The sequence below is a fragment of the Hyperoodon ampullatus genome (assembly GCF_949752795.1).
Source record: "Hyperoodon ampullatus genome assembly, chromosome: 2".
NCBI classification, from domain to species: domain Eukaryota; kingdom Metazoa; phylum Chordata; class Mammalia; order Artiodactyla; family Ziphiidae; genus Hyperoodon; species Hyperoodon ampullatus.
Window position 1 is genome coordinate 152,266,462 of NC_136915.1, and position 16,666 is coordinate 152,283,127.

The window sequence follows — 16,666 nt, forward strand, 5'->3', positions numbered from 1 at the left end:
CACATCCTGATGAAGTTTGGTTTATCTCAGGAGTGAGAAATGATTTAGTACTAGAAATGTATGCATATAATTGACCACAGTAAGAGATCAAAGAGGAAAATTTACCCAATGGCTGAGGAAAAAGCATTTGATAGAATACAATACCCATTAGTTAAAGACTCCTAGCCAATTGTGAGAAAAATGAACTTTCTGAACCTGATAAAGTTTATCTACAAAAACCCTATAGCAAACATCATTCCAAAAGCAGAACCTTAGGAACATTACCCTTAAAAATCAATAAGGGGGCTTCCCTGGTGACGTAGTGGTTGAGAGTCCGCCTGCCGATGCAGGGGACACGGGTTCGTGCCCTGGTCCGGGAAGATCCCACATGCCGCGGATTGGCTAGGCCCGTGAGCCTTGGCCGCAGAGCCTGCGTGTCCGGAGCCTGTGCTCCGCAACGGGAGAGGCCACAACAGTGAGAGGCCCGCATACCGCAAAAAAAAAAAAAAAAAAAAAAAAATCAATAAGAAGCATCTCTTAAAACAAGGATGCCTATTGTCACCACTTCTATTCAACATCCAACTGAAAGTCCTGGCTGGCCCACTAATACAGGAAAAATGAAAAGTATATGAATTGGAAAGAAAAAAGATGCTATTATTTGCAGATAATATGATTATGTATACCAGAGGTGAGCAAACTGTCTTAGGAGCCAAATCTGGCCGTTGCCGGTTTTTATAAAGTTTTGTTCGCTTACATATTGTCTATGGCTGCTTTTGAACTACAAGAGCAGCAGAGTAGCCACATTAGAGACCATATAGCCTGCAAAGCTAAAATATTTACTGTCTGGTCTTTTATAGAAAATGTTTTTGCTAACCCCATGGTCTACAAAATAATTCAAGAGAACCTACAGACTCTATTAGAACTAATAAGTATGGGTTCAGAAAGATTATGAGATACCTAACAATGTGAAAATATCAATTGCATTCTTATAAAAAGATATCTTTTATAATAGCAACCAAAAGTATAAGATGCGTAGGAATAAATCTACCAAAAAGAACTTAATGTAAATCAGCTATACTTAAATGTTAAAAAATAACTTTATAAATTATAAAATTGTAAAACATTGAAAGACATAAGAGAAGACCTCAATTAAGTGGAGGGATATACCATGTTTTCGGAAGACTCAAGGTTGTAATAATGCCAGTGGTCCTTACAGGACCACTATATTAACAAATGCCAATTATGGATTTGGACTGATAGAAAGGCCAGACACAGACACAGGCTTCAGAAACTGAACAGAGTTTACTTGTTGAAGGAATTAGAAAGAGGGAGTTGGGATACCCTGTGGAGCATTCAATAATATTCCCCAGGACAGTTGGAGAAGTTTCTTGACTTGATATTCATCACCAAAGGGGTGCATAGTTAGGGATCATAATGTCTGAATGTGTGAGAGTCATATCACACCTTTTGGAATTGTACCTGTCCCCCTCCATGCCTAGTATTATGTACAAAAGATTGGAGCAGACTTGTACATGGGATAGTCTGGATAGGCACTACACTCCTAGGACAGGTTTTCAGGATTTTTTAGTGTCCAAAACTCAGGAACCAAATAAACCAAGAAACTTTTTTTTTTTTTTTTTTTGAGTTAGGGCTATTTGGAGAAAGCATGATCCCTCACCGTCCCCATCTGTAGCTACTTGCTATCTGAAACTCAGACAAATACCACTCTAGATTCAGCTAACAGTATTCTTTGCTGTTATAATTTTTTCTCCAGATTCTGGCTATCCTCGCTGAGGTCTGGAATAGATTTGAGATCACCGTAGGGTACAGTGCAGTAGAGTACACTCAAGCCTCAGCACAGGCCTCCTTTATTTTCCTTGGCCTCCCAGGCTAACCTAGCTGGGTCCTTATGCATTCCTGAACTCAGTGGGAAGTGAGTAACAAAGGCTAGTTACCCAGGGGTTTTTGATAAGATCTTTAGACCTAGGCCTCATCTTGCAATCTCCAACTTAAACAGGGTTTGTAATAAAACTTGGCTAATTCTGAAATTCCTGTGAGATAAGTAAGGGCCAAGAACAACAATGGTAATTTTGTTAAAGAACAAGGTAAGGAACTAATTCTCAGATATCAAGATTTATAGAGCAGTGGTAATCAAGATCTCATGTATTAGTAAGGGATAGACAATTAGATCACTGGAACAGAATAGAGAGCCCAGGGACCTAGCCTTGTGTATCAGTTGGCATAGGCTAGGTTGTATTATAGCAATGAAACCCCACCAAAAAAAATCTTAGTGGCCAAACACATCAAAAGTTTATTTCTTGCCAATGCTACCTGTTCACTGTGAGTAGGCAGCAGATTACTCAGGGATCCAGGCACATGTCTCCATGATTACTCAGGTAGGAAATGAGAAGTATCACTTTTACTTACCTTTAAAGTCATATGGCCATGCCACTAAGTGCCTGGATAGAGAAAAACTAGAATATTTGCAGACAGCTGTGATGACTAGAGCATTATGCATATATGAAAACTTGATATTTGTAGAAGAGAATCTACATAGTAAATTGTCCTGGGACAATCAATTAGCCATAGAGGAAAAATAAGGTGAAATTAGAAAATGAATTGTAGATTAAAGATCAAAGGGTAAAAATCAGAACTTTAATTTTTTTTTTTTGGCCACGTGGCACAGCATGTGGGATCTTAGTTCCCTGACCAGGGCAGGGATTGAACCCGTGCCTCCTGCAGTGGAAGCGTGGAGTCTTAACCACTGGACCTCCAGGGAAGTCCCCAGAACTTTAATGTTTTAGAAGCAATAAAGGGAAGGGAAGGGAACCATCTTTAGTATTCTTAAAAGAATTTCCTAATGCAAAAAACATAAACCCTAAATAAAAAGATTGATAAATATATACATTAAAATAATGTTATTTTCTAAAATGACATGACATAGGCTATGAGAAAATGTCTGCAATGCACATAACCAACAAAGGCTTCGTACTCACAATATAAAATTGACCCCTACTAGTCACTAAGGAAAGAGCAAACAGTCTGGGGAAATCAGAAGGCATTTATATGTTTGTGTGTGTGTATATTGCTCATGTATGATGCTCAACCTTACTAGTAATTGAGGAAATTCAAATCAAAACCAAAGTAAGATACAATATCCCACACATTCAAATTGGCAAAAAAAAAAAAAGAAAAAAATTTTTTAATCTGATGCAAACAAATTTGGCAAGGATGTAGAGTAAAGGAACTCTGTTGGTAGTACAGCAAGTCCCCTACATATGAACCTTCAAGTTGTGAACTTTCAAAGATGCAAACGTGCATTCCATCCACGTCAGGTGTGAGTGAAGTTGCAGCTTGTCCCCCGTCTCCTATTGCTGACGATCCTTCAGCTCTACCATCTCCCACCTCCTCCCCCTCCTCCAGTCTAACGCTTCTTGCCTGTTCACTTGATGCCAGCCCCTGTATGTCAGCTGTTGTACTGTACTACTGTACTTTTCAAGGTACTGTACTGTAAGATTAAAAATGTTTTCTTTATTTTTTGTTTGTTTTTTATGTATTATTTGTGTGAGAAGTATTATAAACCCATTACAGTACAGTACTATATAGCTGATTGTATTACTTGGGTACCTAGGCTAACTTTGTTGGACTCACGAACAAATTTGACTTACAAACCCACTCTCGGAATGGAACTCGTTCATATGTAGGGGACTTACTATATAAACTGGCACACCCATTTTGAAGGGTATTTTGGCTATATCTAGAAAGTAGAAGTTTTACTCCTAGGTACATACTTAGAGAAACCCTTATACATAAGAACAAAAACACAGTATTTATTGCAACATTGTTTTAAATAGCAAAAAACTGGAAAAAGCCTTAACATGTCTATTGACTTAGGACAAGAGATAATTAAATGGAAGTATATTCACACAATGTACTATTATACACCAGAGAAAACTGATGAGCTAGAACTAAAAGTATCAACATGGTTAAATCTCAAAACCATGATATTGAGTGATATGAGCAAATTGCAGATGGATACTAATACCATATTATTTATATAAAATTTAAATACATGCAGAATAATTCTAACTGTTGTGTATTGATACATATATGTTATAATATCTACGATAATAAACACCACGATCAGGATGGGGATTACCTCTGAGGAAGAATAGCATTAAGGAAGGTCTAAAAAAATGAATCTACAGCAAAGATGGCAAAATGTTAATGTTTAGCAAGAGGGTGATGAGTAAGGGTATTTGTTAAATTAGTCTCTGTACTATTTTGTATGCTTGAAATATTTAATAATAGAAAAACAATAAACTTAAATTTCAGCTAGGTTAAAAGACTTAGACCTAAAGTTACACAACATATGTGAAGAAACTCCATGATTCAAACCTAGTCATATGATTCCTGATAACCAGCTGTTTTTATTTTTCCTTTTTAAGTATTCTTTAATTAACATTTTCTTACTAATTGCCTCATAAGTCTTTGATGCAGGGGTGAGATCTCTGAAAGAGGGATTCTGTCTTAATGCTTTAACATTCATTAGCTTGTGTAGGCGCTCAGGAAGCAATCCATTGCTAGATTGCTGTATACAGTGTTATGCATGGGACTGTGATTTCTGGTCCATATGTCTGAATCTAAATAATAGTAAATGATGTAATGACAGAATTTTACAATCACAATCTCTAGTAAGTTTAGGTGTTACGTTGATCAGTCCACATCCTGAAAGGGAATAGCAAGAGGTCTTAATTTTTTCTGTCAACTGTCTAAGAAGACATTATATTTTCATAACTGTCACAGAGTGTTCCATATTACTTTATGAACTAGTACATGGTACATTGATAGTTTTCTCTTTATTTATTGTAGGTATCATGACTGGAGCATTTTATTCAGTCTCAACATTATTAAATCAAATTATACTGACATACTATGAGGTAAGCTTCTGCCTATATTGTGTTGCATGCCTGGCCAAGAATTTTTCTTTAGCAATATAATTCCTGTTAGCATGATCATAAGGCTAAAGATTTATGACCTTGTTGCTGTAAAAGAGTTATATTTGTTTTCACTGAGAATACATTTAATCCAGTTTATAAAACAACATGGAAAGCAGAAGTCATTATTGCTTTGACAATACCTCAGTCTTTTAAAAAAATTTTTTTAAAGAGATAGTGTGACTGGTTATATGAAAAAAGACAAAGAACAAACTTTAAAAGAAACCAACACAAATATAAAGATGTAAATATCAAGCTCTGATCTCTCTTTGCTTTTGAAAGGAGAATGTAGTTGTAGTATGTAAAAGCTATCAGCTTAACTTCCTTTTCAGACATCTGTGAATTACTTAAGAATTCTAACAAAAGTTACTGTACTTCTAACCATGGAAGATCAAGAAAAATTCCCTTTTTGATTTCTCCCATATATCAGGGGTTTTTTTTCCGTTTTAATGTAGAATGTCCTTGAACATGTGCTTTACCTTCCTCTACCCCATTCACCTTAACACATGTACTGAATTCTTCATGTTATATTGTATGCTCAATTTTATCTGCTATTTCCATTGACTTTGAGAAGGTATTGGAATGTGAAGGATCTGTTTGAATTAGAAGTATCTGATCAACTTCTTTTGAAAAAAATTTTAAGGGAGAAGAAGTGAATGCTGGAAGGATTGGGCTAACGCTAGTATTAGCTGGAATGGTGGGTTCTATTCTTTGTGGTTTATGGCTGGATTATACCAAAACATACAAGTAAGTGAAAGTAGGCAAATGTATGGTGTACAACCTAAGGTATTTTGGTTTTAAAGGAACCTTTACTTTTTATTTTAAGAAATTTACAAAGTGTTATTATTACTAAAAGACTTGGATTCTAGACACTCTTAGGTTCCCTTAACTTCTGAATACAGTAGTCTCTGTATTATCTTATCGGTCATGTTTATTTCAACTTTGAGAACTTGGATACCTTATGAACTCTCCTCCCCTCCAATAATACTCATATATACCTCTTCAGAATGGATCATTTCTATTCTGAAAAGGGCCCTTTCTGAGAAACATTTGACTTCTGACAGAGACTTTATATTGCTCTTTTCTCATGTTATGAACTTAAAAACAAACAAATAAAAAGTTGTTCTTTCCTATCAAAAGGCTTTTTGGTAAAAATTTTTTGGCTAAAATGCCCCCAAACTGTAGTTCCACTTAACTATAATACTGTAATACATAATATGAAGATGCTATATTGTACATGTATATGGAACCAGAAAAATGCTAATACAAAAGAAAAAGTGAGTAATACCAACTAGGAGACTGAGAAAGGGATTTGAGAGGCAGCATCTTTTGCACTGGGCCTTAAAAGAATACCTATATTTCAAAAAAAATAAAAAGAAGAAGAAGAAGAAGAATAGCTACATTTCTCAACAGACAGAAACTTCCCATCTGTTTGGGAGAAATGAATGAATGGAACTAGGAATGAATGAAGTAATGGAACTATGTCCTCTGCGCCTTTCAAGGCCTAAGATATATTTGATACCATTATCTAAACCCTTTCAAAGTATTGCTGATCTTGAAATTCTCCAAGATAGTTCTCGTGTAATTTAAGACAGCACTTACTGTGGCTTCATTATTACATAATGGTAGCTTAGAGTAAAACCCATTAAATTTGTAGATGAAGGGAGCATATGTAAAGGATTTATATTTATTAATAGTCCTTGGTCCACTTTATAATTAGGAAACTGGATTGGCATAGAAATGTTCTTTGTTGCCCTGGCTTTCTTCTCAGGATAACTGCCATTCATTCACCAAGTTCCTGTTATGTGCATCACTCTTAGCTAGGAATCGTGGGAAGTAATATTTGATCCCTGTCCTTAGGACCTTTGCAGTCTAATTGGGAAAAATAAGGTGTTCACATATGTAAAGTTAAATAATAATATAACAGACTAAAATATATGTCAAGTGCCAATTATGTAGATAGAAAATGATTAGGGAGTTTGGAAGAAAGGAGAATCTTGTAAGCTGCAGTGGTTAGGAAAAGCATTTTGGAAGAGGCGGAATTTGATCTGTATCTTGAAATACGGCTAGGGGACTATCCCATTTGGTGGCACAAAAATGATTTTATCCTTATGAGTTTTCCTTCTTGTCTGAGCATTGGATATGATGTGAGTTTTGTTGTCTGTTGCTGTTGAAACTTAAATTTAATCTTTCAAGTCCATGCCTTGGTGGAAACATTTTCCATAGATAAGGAGGGGTTAATCTTGAAATCTGAAGAATTTATTACTGTATGGACAGAGTGTAGCTAGACATGATTTTTATGTGCCTAAGAAAATCAGACAAAATACTAACAATTTTGTTGTTTTTGTTTTAGACATACTACTTTGACAGTTTACATTTTGTCTTTTGTTGGAATGGTTATATTTACTTTCACACTAAACCTTGGACACATTGTCATCGTGTTTGTCACTGGAGGGTTGCTTGGGTAAGCATCACTTGTGTTTAGGAGGAATGATAGCATGCTGTTATAATTCTGAAGTACTACTACTGTGGTTTTTAATTTTTTTAAGTTCATCCAAAAGTTCTTTAACATTTTATTTTTTTATTTGTTTAACATCTTTATTGGAGTATAATTGCTCAAAAGTTCTTTAATATTTTAAACTTTAAAAATCTGTTTTGTGCACGTCAATGTGTAATTCTTTACAACTATAAAAATTAGCTTAAAATTATTTTTTTGCTATACTATAGGTGAAAAATGGATAAGCCTTACTTAATCCAAGTAACTTTACTTGGCTAGAAAGACAACTGACTTAGAAAACTAGGGGTAAATTTTTCTCAGGGAAAAAAATTAGAAACTGTTTTGCTTCCTAGTTCATGGTTTTGCGTCTCAGTTCTCATGTCCTTGGGTTAATTGGTGAATCATAATAGTGCCTTCCTTTCACATACCAACCTCAAAACATTCACTTACTTGATAATTAGAATAGGTACGAGAAGTTAAGCAATTGCATCAATATGTGATCTTGTCCTTTTAATGATTCTTTCTGTGATTTTGGATTTATTTTCTTAGTTTCTTCATGACTGGTTACCTCCCCTTGGGTTTTGAATTTGCTGTTGAAATCACTTACCCTGAGTCTGAAGGTACTTCATCTGGTCTTCTTAATGCTGCTGCACAGGTAAACCTCTGATTTCTCTTAAATCTGAGACCATTAGTTTACCAAATAGTCTAGTGGATAATGAGTTTGACCATAGTTTTTGTTTTAAAAATTCTACCTTTCAATGCATGTTTCTAGAAGCCAAATCATATGAATAAAATAGTTAAGAAAAGTTCTGGGGAAAACATTATATTTGTTTTAAAGAAGCAAACAATAAAAATATTTCTCTTACTTTATTTTAGATATTTGGAATTTTATTCACATTGGCGCAAGGAAAGCTCACATCAGACTATGGTCCTAGGACAGGGAACATTTTCCTCTGTGTTTGGATGTTTGTAGGCATCATTTTAACAGGTAAATTAGGGAATTTACCTGCCAAAGCACTCGTGTCTTGTCGTCTTTATATTTAATTTTCATTTATATTGCTTCTCAAGGCTTGACAGAACTCAAGAAAAAAATGAGATAAAAAGCAGGATATTATTGTTTCCCTTCAAGGATATGAATCTATGAATTCATTTTTCAGGTTTCAAATTCAATGCAATTACTATGCATAGAAAACAAAACCATTGTAACAAGTGTCAGTAAAGGCCTGGAATGGACAGACCTGGCCTCAAGTTCTGATTCTGCTGCTCACTAGCTGTGTGACTTTGAAAACTTACTCAACCTCTCACATCCTCCCTTTCTCATTTATATAATAGGGTATTAAAAGCCTGCTTTATGACGGTTATACAATTTTTTGAATATAATTTTAAAAACACTGAATTGTATACATTAAAGAGGTAAATGTCATGTGAATTGTATCTCAAAAAATGTATATAGATGTAATATAAATATGGTAAAAATAGCAAAAAGAAAGGGGGAATGCAACTATACTATTGCAAGATTTCTACATCTTTCTTGAAGTAATTCTATATAAAGTCTAAGACGATTGTGATAAATTAAAGATGCAGTGTAATCCCTAGAGCAACGAATAAAAAATAAACAACAACAACAAAAAAAGCTTGCCTTAGAGGGTTGCTGTGAGGATTAACTGAGATGGTTGATGAAAAGCTCCTAGTATAGTGTCTGGCACCTAGGACATGCCTGATCATGTATCACATAGGCTGCTTTTTTTTTTTTTTAAGATTTTTTTTTTTTTTTTTGGCTGCATCGAGTCTTAGTTGCGGCATGTGGGATCCTCCGCTGTGGCGTGCAGGCTCTTTGTTGCAGCACACAGGCTTCTCTCTAGTTGTGGCCCGTGGCTTTTGTGCTCAGTAGTTGCGGCACATGGACTTAGTTGCCCTGTGGCATGTGGGATCTTAGTTCCCTGACCAGGGATCAAACTCATGTCCCCTTCATTGGAAGGCAGATTCTCAACCACTGGACTTCCAGGGAAGTCCCCTTAAGATTTTTTTGATGTGGACCATTTTTAAAGTCTTTATTGAATTTTTGCTTCTGTTTTATGTTTTGTTTTTTTGGCTGCGAGGCATGTGGAATCTTAGCTCCCCAACCAGGGATCGAACCCGCACCCCTTGCATTGGAAGGCGAAGTCTTAACCACTGGACCGCCAGGGAAGTCCCAGGCTGTTATTATAATGTGGTAACCATGGGAAGAAGTCAAATGGTGGTGGTGGAAATAGCGTGTGGAATTATTTGCCAGTTCTTCTTAGGTCTAGTCAGAATAGACATGGGCAGGAAAGAGAATAGTGCCCAATCTCCAGAAAAAGAGCATGTAAAAGAACTTTTATCCATAGTTTGTCCAGGCACATGGGTGTAAGGATGAATTTCGAAGCAAGATTTATAGGGAATCCCCTAGCAGTCCAGTGGTTAGGACTCTGAGCTTTCACTGCCGGGGCCTGGGTTCGATCTCTGGTTAGGGAACACAGATCCCAGAAGCTGTGGGGCGCGGCCAAAAAAAAAGCAAGATTTATATCCAGTAGTGCTTCCAGGCCCATGTTGGCCTCAACTGTTATTGCACTTTATTAATTTCTTTCTGAGTCCCCTTGTCAACATGAGAGACAGAAGCCATGGAGAGTTGAAGAGGGATTATTTTTTTGATCTGCTATAACTTGATTCAAGGATAGAATCTAACAGAAAGATATGAATCAAGGCTTCTTTTTATATTCATTGAATACCTGATCATTCTTTTTGAAACCCCCAATATGATAAGTGCTTACCAGTGATTAGCACTTATTTTGGAAATACACAACCACCTAAGGTCACTATCATTCATTCATTACACTCAAAGGGACTAAATGTACCATTTCCTCAAAGAAAAACATCCTACCACGGAAGTGTTTTCCTCTTACTCTCTTCAGTTAGTAAAACAAAGCATACAAAACTGAAGTTTTGTAACTGAATGTATGTAATTTAATACATTAACTGTCTTAACTACTGATCTGTCATAAATAATTCCATATTTGTTCTTAATTTCCAGGGAAGTAACACCTAGCTATCAAATAGAGTGTTTCTGTTGCACAAAAAAGGGAACAGTTTTGTGTTCTCTTTTCACATTATCTTATAGTAAGATTCATAAATGTTAATTCAAACAGGTGAAGTACAGAAAATTAAGAAGTGAAAAAAAATCTTTAAAATTAGTTTTACATTGATACTTTTGCCACCTAAAAATGCTAATTAATGTCTCTCATATGTTGAATATTTTACTGGAGAGAGGTGATGGATTTATATCCAGTAGTTATTTGTTTAGACAGAGGAAAGAAGGCTGGGAAATTACTGAGGTGTGGTAAAGGTGGTACCTTTTCTTTTTACATTTTTTGAGAATTGTTGGCAGGTCTTGTTTTGACAGGGGAATTACCATTTAAATGCAGTGCATTCTGCTTTTCCAGTATTGACAGCTCTCTGTAAAGCCTATTATATATGCTCCTTAGACCATTTATGTCCATTGAAAAAAGTGTTTCTAAGCACTTCACGGTGTTTCTAAATTCTATGATTAATATTAATGGTAAAGAAATCCAGTTTCCCCCTATAAAAAACGAGTAGCCTCTTTGCTTTGGTGGATTGTACAACAGTGTCGAGCAGATCAGCCGATATCGATCATTGCTGCAATTTAAAGCATGACGTTTTAATATCAAGCTGCTTGTAAGTATGAGCTTGTTACACATCACTTTAAAATCATTTAAATACATTCAGAAAGGCCATTTTACATATATCCAATTAGTTCAGCATAAATATCTGAATTTCTAAAATACTGGTATCAGTAATGGAACAGAATTATAAGGGGCAGTGTGGATTTCTAAAGAAGCATTAGTCTAATTTTTTTTTTTTTTTTTTTTTTTTTTTTTTTTTTTTTTTGTGGTACGCGGGCCTCTCACTGTTGTGGCCTCTCCCGTTGCGGAGCACAGGCTCCGGATGCGCAGGCTCAGCAGCCATGGCTCACGGGCCCAGCCGCTCCGCGGCATATGGGATCCTCCCAGACCGGGGCACGAACCCGTATCCCCTGCATCGGCAGGCGGACTCTCAACCACTGCGCCACCAGGGAGGCCCCATTAGTCTAATTTTTAAGACTGATTTTACTTTCACCTTTCAGACTTTGCTTTATGACTGATTAGATTACTTAACCACCCACAAACTTTTATCTTTTCTTGTTTTACACTCTCTTTGTGCAGTCTATGGCCTTAACTACCACATTAATCTGTACCTTCAGACCCTGATCGCTTTCACATTTCAGACCAATATGTCTAATCATCTATTTATCTCTGGACCTGGATGTCCCATGGGATTTTGTATTCAACCTGTCCAGAACTGAACTCACCACCTTCCCAATCACACCAATTTGTCTTGTATTTTCAGTTTCAATAACTAGGACCTCCATCCATTCAATTGCCCAAGCAAGTCACCCACTTCCCCCTCCCTAATCCCCATTTTTCATATCCTATCAAACCACTGAGTCTTCTTTTTAAAATATTATTTATTTATTGGCTGCGTTGAGTCTTATTGGAGGCACACGGGGCTTTCGCTGAGGCGTGCGGGCTCTTCGTTGCGGCGCTGGGCTTCTCTCTAGTTGTGGCGTGTGTGGGTTCTGTAGTTTGTGGCACGCGGGCCCTCTCATTGAGGCGCACGAGCTTAGTAGTTCTGGCACGTGGGCTTAGTTGCCCCGCAGCATGTGGGATCTTAGTTCCCCGACCAGGGATCGAACCAACGTCCCCTGCATTGGAAGGCGGATTCTTTACCACTGGACCACCAGGGAAGTCCCTCAAACCACTGAGTCTTATTGGTTCGATTCTAAAATATCTCTGAAACCTGTCCCTATATCACCATTTCTCACACATGCAGGTCTTACCACCTCTCAGCAGGATGAAAGCCTCTTGACTGGCCTTCCTGCCTCTAGTCTTGTTGCTGATGACATCCCCCGCACAGCTGCCAGACTGAGCTCCCTAACGGACAGACCTGATCATGTCCTTCCCTACTCAGACGCAATGTCATCCTGCCAACCCAGCCTCCCATCTTGCCACCTGCCTCTTGTACTTGATGTTCCAATGATCCCAAACTACCTCTAGTGCCAAGAATAGACTGTACTCTTCCTGTCCTGGTCTCTTGGCATGTACTGGTTTCCGCCTGCCTAGAATGCCTTCCTCTCTCCTCTTATCTGCTTGACAAGTTCCAACTCATTTTTCAAGTTTCAGTTCAAACATATCTCCTCTGGTAAGCCTTTCCTGATTTCCTTCTGACATAGGCATTTTTTTCCCCACACTTCCACTACACCCTGTGCATGCCTGCATTATTGGAGTTGTTATACAGTGTTATAATTGTTTGCATGTCAGTGTTTCCCTATACTGGAGTGTCCTTTAGGGAAAGAATGGTGCTTTTCATCTTTGTGTCTTGGTTCTTAGCATCCTGTATTTGTTCACTAATGAATGACTTGCTAATTAAGTTAATGGCTTAGAGAGATACTATTATTTTTTCAGGCTACAAGAATGTTATGGAATATTATGGTACTGTAGAGTGCTAAATTTGACAATATCAAAAAAGATTTTGTATTGCTTAGAAAAAAGTATATTTATACATACTCTACGGTAACTCCATTGATGCTTCTCTCTTTGCAGCATTAATCAAGTCCGATCTGAAAAGACACAATATAAATAAAGGAATTACAAATGGTGATATTAAAGCTGTAAGTAGTGAATATTTTTATGATTATACTATTGAGAAATGTGTGCTAGGGTGACTATAAACCCATCTACCCCATCAGCTGTTTTTTTTTTATTCCTGTGGATCTGTCATAATGGCATATGCTGGATACGTACTGTAAATTTTTTATCCTCATTCTTTCTACAGGTACCAGTTGATAGCCCCACAGATGAAGAATCAAAAACTATTCTGATGTCCAAGCAATCAGAATCAGCAATTTGAGGTGAAAGGAAAAGTTAATATCATGTGATGATTGAGTAATAAAGCTTAGTTTATAGGTTGTGGGGAATGGACACTTACTTGAAAATTATTGTATGACTCCTGTATGCAGTTACTGTTCTTACTTGTTAATTTAAGCAATATTTTGCTTAAAATACTTTTGTTTACATCATTTTAACACTACCATTTATCTAATGAGTGTCCCATCTTATATTATTGACCTAAAAGTAAGCTTCTTGACATTTGGTTTTCAAAAGTAAATGTTCTTTTTGTAGAAAATGGAAGCTTAGAAGGCTTTCTAAAATGATAATATGGAGGTCCAATCCCTTCAAGTCACATAGGGGTACATGCAATTTGTTTATATACAACTATCCAGTGGAACCAAGTGTACAATGTATTCCTAATTATCTCCCTTTCCATTGTTCAGACCAGCTGTCCAAGCCCCCTCAGTGTGAATACAGTCTACGAATATGACACTTCTAACCCACCAAATGACACTATTGGGATGAGACTTCCAGATGACCTCTTAAGATTTTTCCCATTTCTTACATTCTTGTTAGAAAATACTTTGTAACAGGTACTGTCAGTGGCCATAAAAACTTTTCTGTGTGCAGACGGAACCCATAACTTTGGTCTTAGGCGTATGTTCTCATTAAGCGAAGTAGCCCAGACACAGCCTCATTACCTTGAGTTCTTCTTTGTGCTGCCTTCCCATTCATTGTAAGAATGCTAACACTATATTTTTTCACTCCAACTTGATATAGAGTAGTTTTGTATCCACTACCTTTTTTTTACTCTTTTTTTCCCTTCAATGTATAACTTTCTAGTAAGAAAATTTCATCCTATGTGTTACTGGCTTTTTCATGATTTTTTGTATCACACCTTATACTTTTGCCTTGAAGATTCCTGAGATAAGGAAATCTGTAATAACTTCAGGTAGCCTAGATATTCCCATTTAGTGGAGACCTCTTGAAATGCTGTCTGTTCTAATTCAGCAAATCATTCTTTATGGAATCTTTATCATTCTTTGAGGAATCCTTTGCCCAGGTCTGTGCTCCCTCAGTGTGTTGGGGGAGTGGATTCTTTTCTTCACCACAGAATGTGCATAGGCTCCAAACTGTTGGAACAGTTTGCTCTTTTACATGCTCAGGGTAAGGAGAATAGGACCAAATGCATTTCCACAGTGCCTACCACTGCGTTTTGTTTACAGTGAGAATCTCAATGTTGTTCATGTCCTGGCTCTCTAAGCTGATAGAAATATCTTTAGAGTAATGGCATTTAACCAGCCATAATATTTATATTATGTCCACATAAACACAGGAAGCCAATCAGGTATTCCCTTGAATATCCTTGAAGTGAATTAGCAATTCTGATTTGGGTGTACTATATGCATCGCTTTATACTGAAATTATAACATTCTCTGTAACCAAATGACAGTAAATTATGTGGAATCTTACCCTGGAGAACGTGTTACCAGAAGAACTTAGCTGGGAATCAGGAACTTCAGGTCTATGTCCTGGATCTGTTTCTAGTTTTCCTGTAAATCAGGCAGGACTTTTCTCATCCGTATAATGAATGTGTAAAATTTGATCTCAGAGATCTTTTTTGAATTTTAAATGCACTCATCGGGGGATAGACCAAATCATTGTACCACAGGAACTTAAATCTAGCTGTAGAAAAATTCCCTGGACAGTTGAATAAACAACTGTGGTTGTTACCTTGTAGATACAGGGAACTTAAAATCTGTTTTTAGAACTCCCCTGGTGGCGCAGTGTTTAAGAATCTGCCTGCCAAGGCAGGGGACACGGGTTCAAGCCCTGGTCCGGGAAGATCCCACATCCTGCGGAGCATCTAAGCCCGTGCGCCACAACTACTGAGCCTGTGCTCTAGAGCCCGCGAGCTGCAACCACTGAGCCCGCGGGCCACAACTACTGAAACCTATGCACCTAGAGCCTGTGTCTGCAACAAGAGAAGCCACCACAATGAGAAGCCTGTGCACCACAACGAAGAGTAGCCCCTGCTCACCACAACTAGAGAAAGCCCTCACGCAGCAACGAAGACCTAACACAGCCAAAAATAAATTAATTAAAAAAAATGCCTGACAAAATTTTTAAAAAATAAAATCAAATCTGTTTTTAGCCTTTTTGTTCAGTTGGTGATAGCTCAGGCAGAATATGCTGAATCATTAACTTCCTTAGATATTTACATCACAGATTTTATGGCCAAAAATATATTTTAAGGCCCCTCCTCTAAATAATTGTTTTTACTTTTAAACTGTCAATGTTATTTCAAATAATCATATACTTGTCAAGTTCCTGAGGTTTGAACAAATTACAGATAAAAGTTGGAATATTTTATTTCTGAAAAGCATATATACATATATGTCATGTGTATTTTTCCTTGTTGATTAGAAAAAGAATGAAATATGTGACAAAACACAAAATGAATTGATAATTTTTCTGTATTTTGAATTAAATTTGTCTGTAATATATCAAACAAGAATGTCATGTAATTCTATGTCGTATCTTTGGAATATGGAGTTGGTAACTATCACTTGTGTAAACTTTAATCAAGTGATTTTAGAAAGAAACTGGATGCTTTCAAAAGCTCTTGTATTTATAAAATGTTGCAAATATAGCTTTTGCCTTTTGTGAATGTGTTTTAAAAATGTGTTTTAAAAATATGTGTAAACATAGAGTATTGCCGGAAGAATGCCTGTCTGTCTTAAGTCATTTTTCATGTTCTAATTTTTGCTCTTTGTACTATTTAGCTTTATGCTTGTTCTTCAGTTATTTCAGACTTGAGATAAATTTATTTTTTTAAGGTTAATTTTGTGTGGCTTTTTTTTTTTTAAGTCCTGATGTTTTAGTACACATGGGGAATGGAAAGGGATTATAACATTTCAGAATGGGCCAAGGGAGAGAGGTGGTTTGTGGAATACAGTAAGTCCCCTACATATGAACGAGTTCTGTTCCCAGAATGCATCCCTAAGTCCAATTTGTTTGTAAGTCCAACCAAGTTATTTTCACTTTTGTTTCCATTGTTATTGCTTGGCGCTTCTTAGCAGTAGTACCAGCTACATCCCTGCTGCTTTCATGCTTGCTTCCAGACATCCTAGGCTTGAAATAAATATGCTACACTACTGTACTCTATATAGTACTGTACAGTAAGGTACACAAAAGCACGTGATTGGACATGCAAATGCACGTTCGCA

General features: G+C 36.8%; 1 protein-coding gene across 1 annotated transcript in view; it reads left to right on the forward strand.

Moving 5' to 3' along the window:
* The window catches only part of FLVCR1 (FLVCR choline and heme transporter 1), a gene marked incomplete at its 5' end in the record, with an annotated part of 36,182 nt that extends 22,192 nt beyond the window's left edge, over positions 1 to 13,990 (forward strand). The window contains 8 exons of the mRNA XM_079696404.1: positions 4,852 to 4,919; positions 5,620 to 5,723; positions 7,330 to 7,440; positions 8,023 to 8,128; positions 8,350 to 8,461; positions 13,149 to 13,216; positions 13,381 to 13,456; positions 13,880 to 13,990. Of these exons, the coding sequence (XP_079552530.1) occupies positions 4,852 to 4,919; positions 5,620 to 5,723; positions 7,330 to 7,440; positions 8,023 to 8,128; positions 8,350 to 8,461; positions 13,149 to 13,216; positions 13,381 to 13,455 (644 nt within the window). The 3' untranslated portion in view covers position 13,456; positions 13,880 to 13,990. The remainder of the gene's footprint in view (positions 1 to 4,851; positions 4,920 to 5,619; positions 5,724 to 7,329; positions 7,441 to 8,022; positions 8,129 to 8,349; positions 8,462 to 13,148; positions 13,217 to 13,380; positions 13,457 to 13,879) is intronic.
* Between the last annotated feature and the right edge of the window lie 2,676 nt (positions 13,991 to 16,666).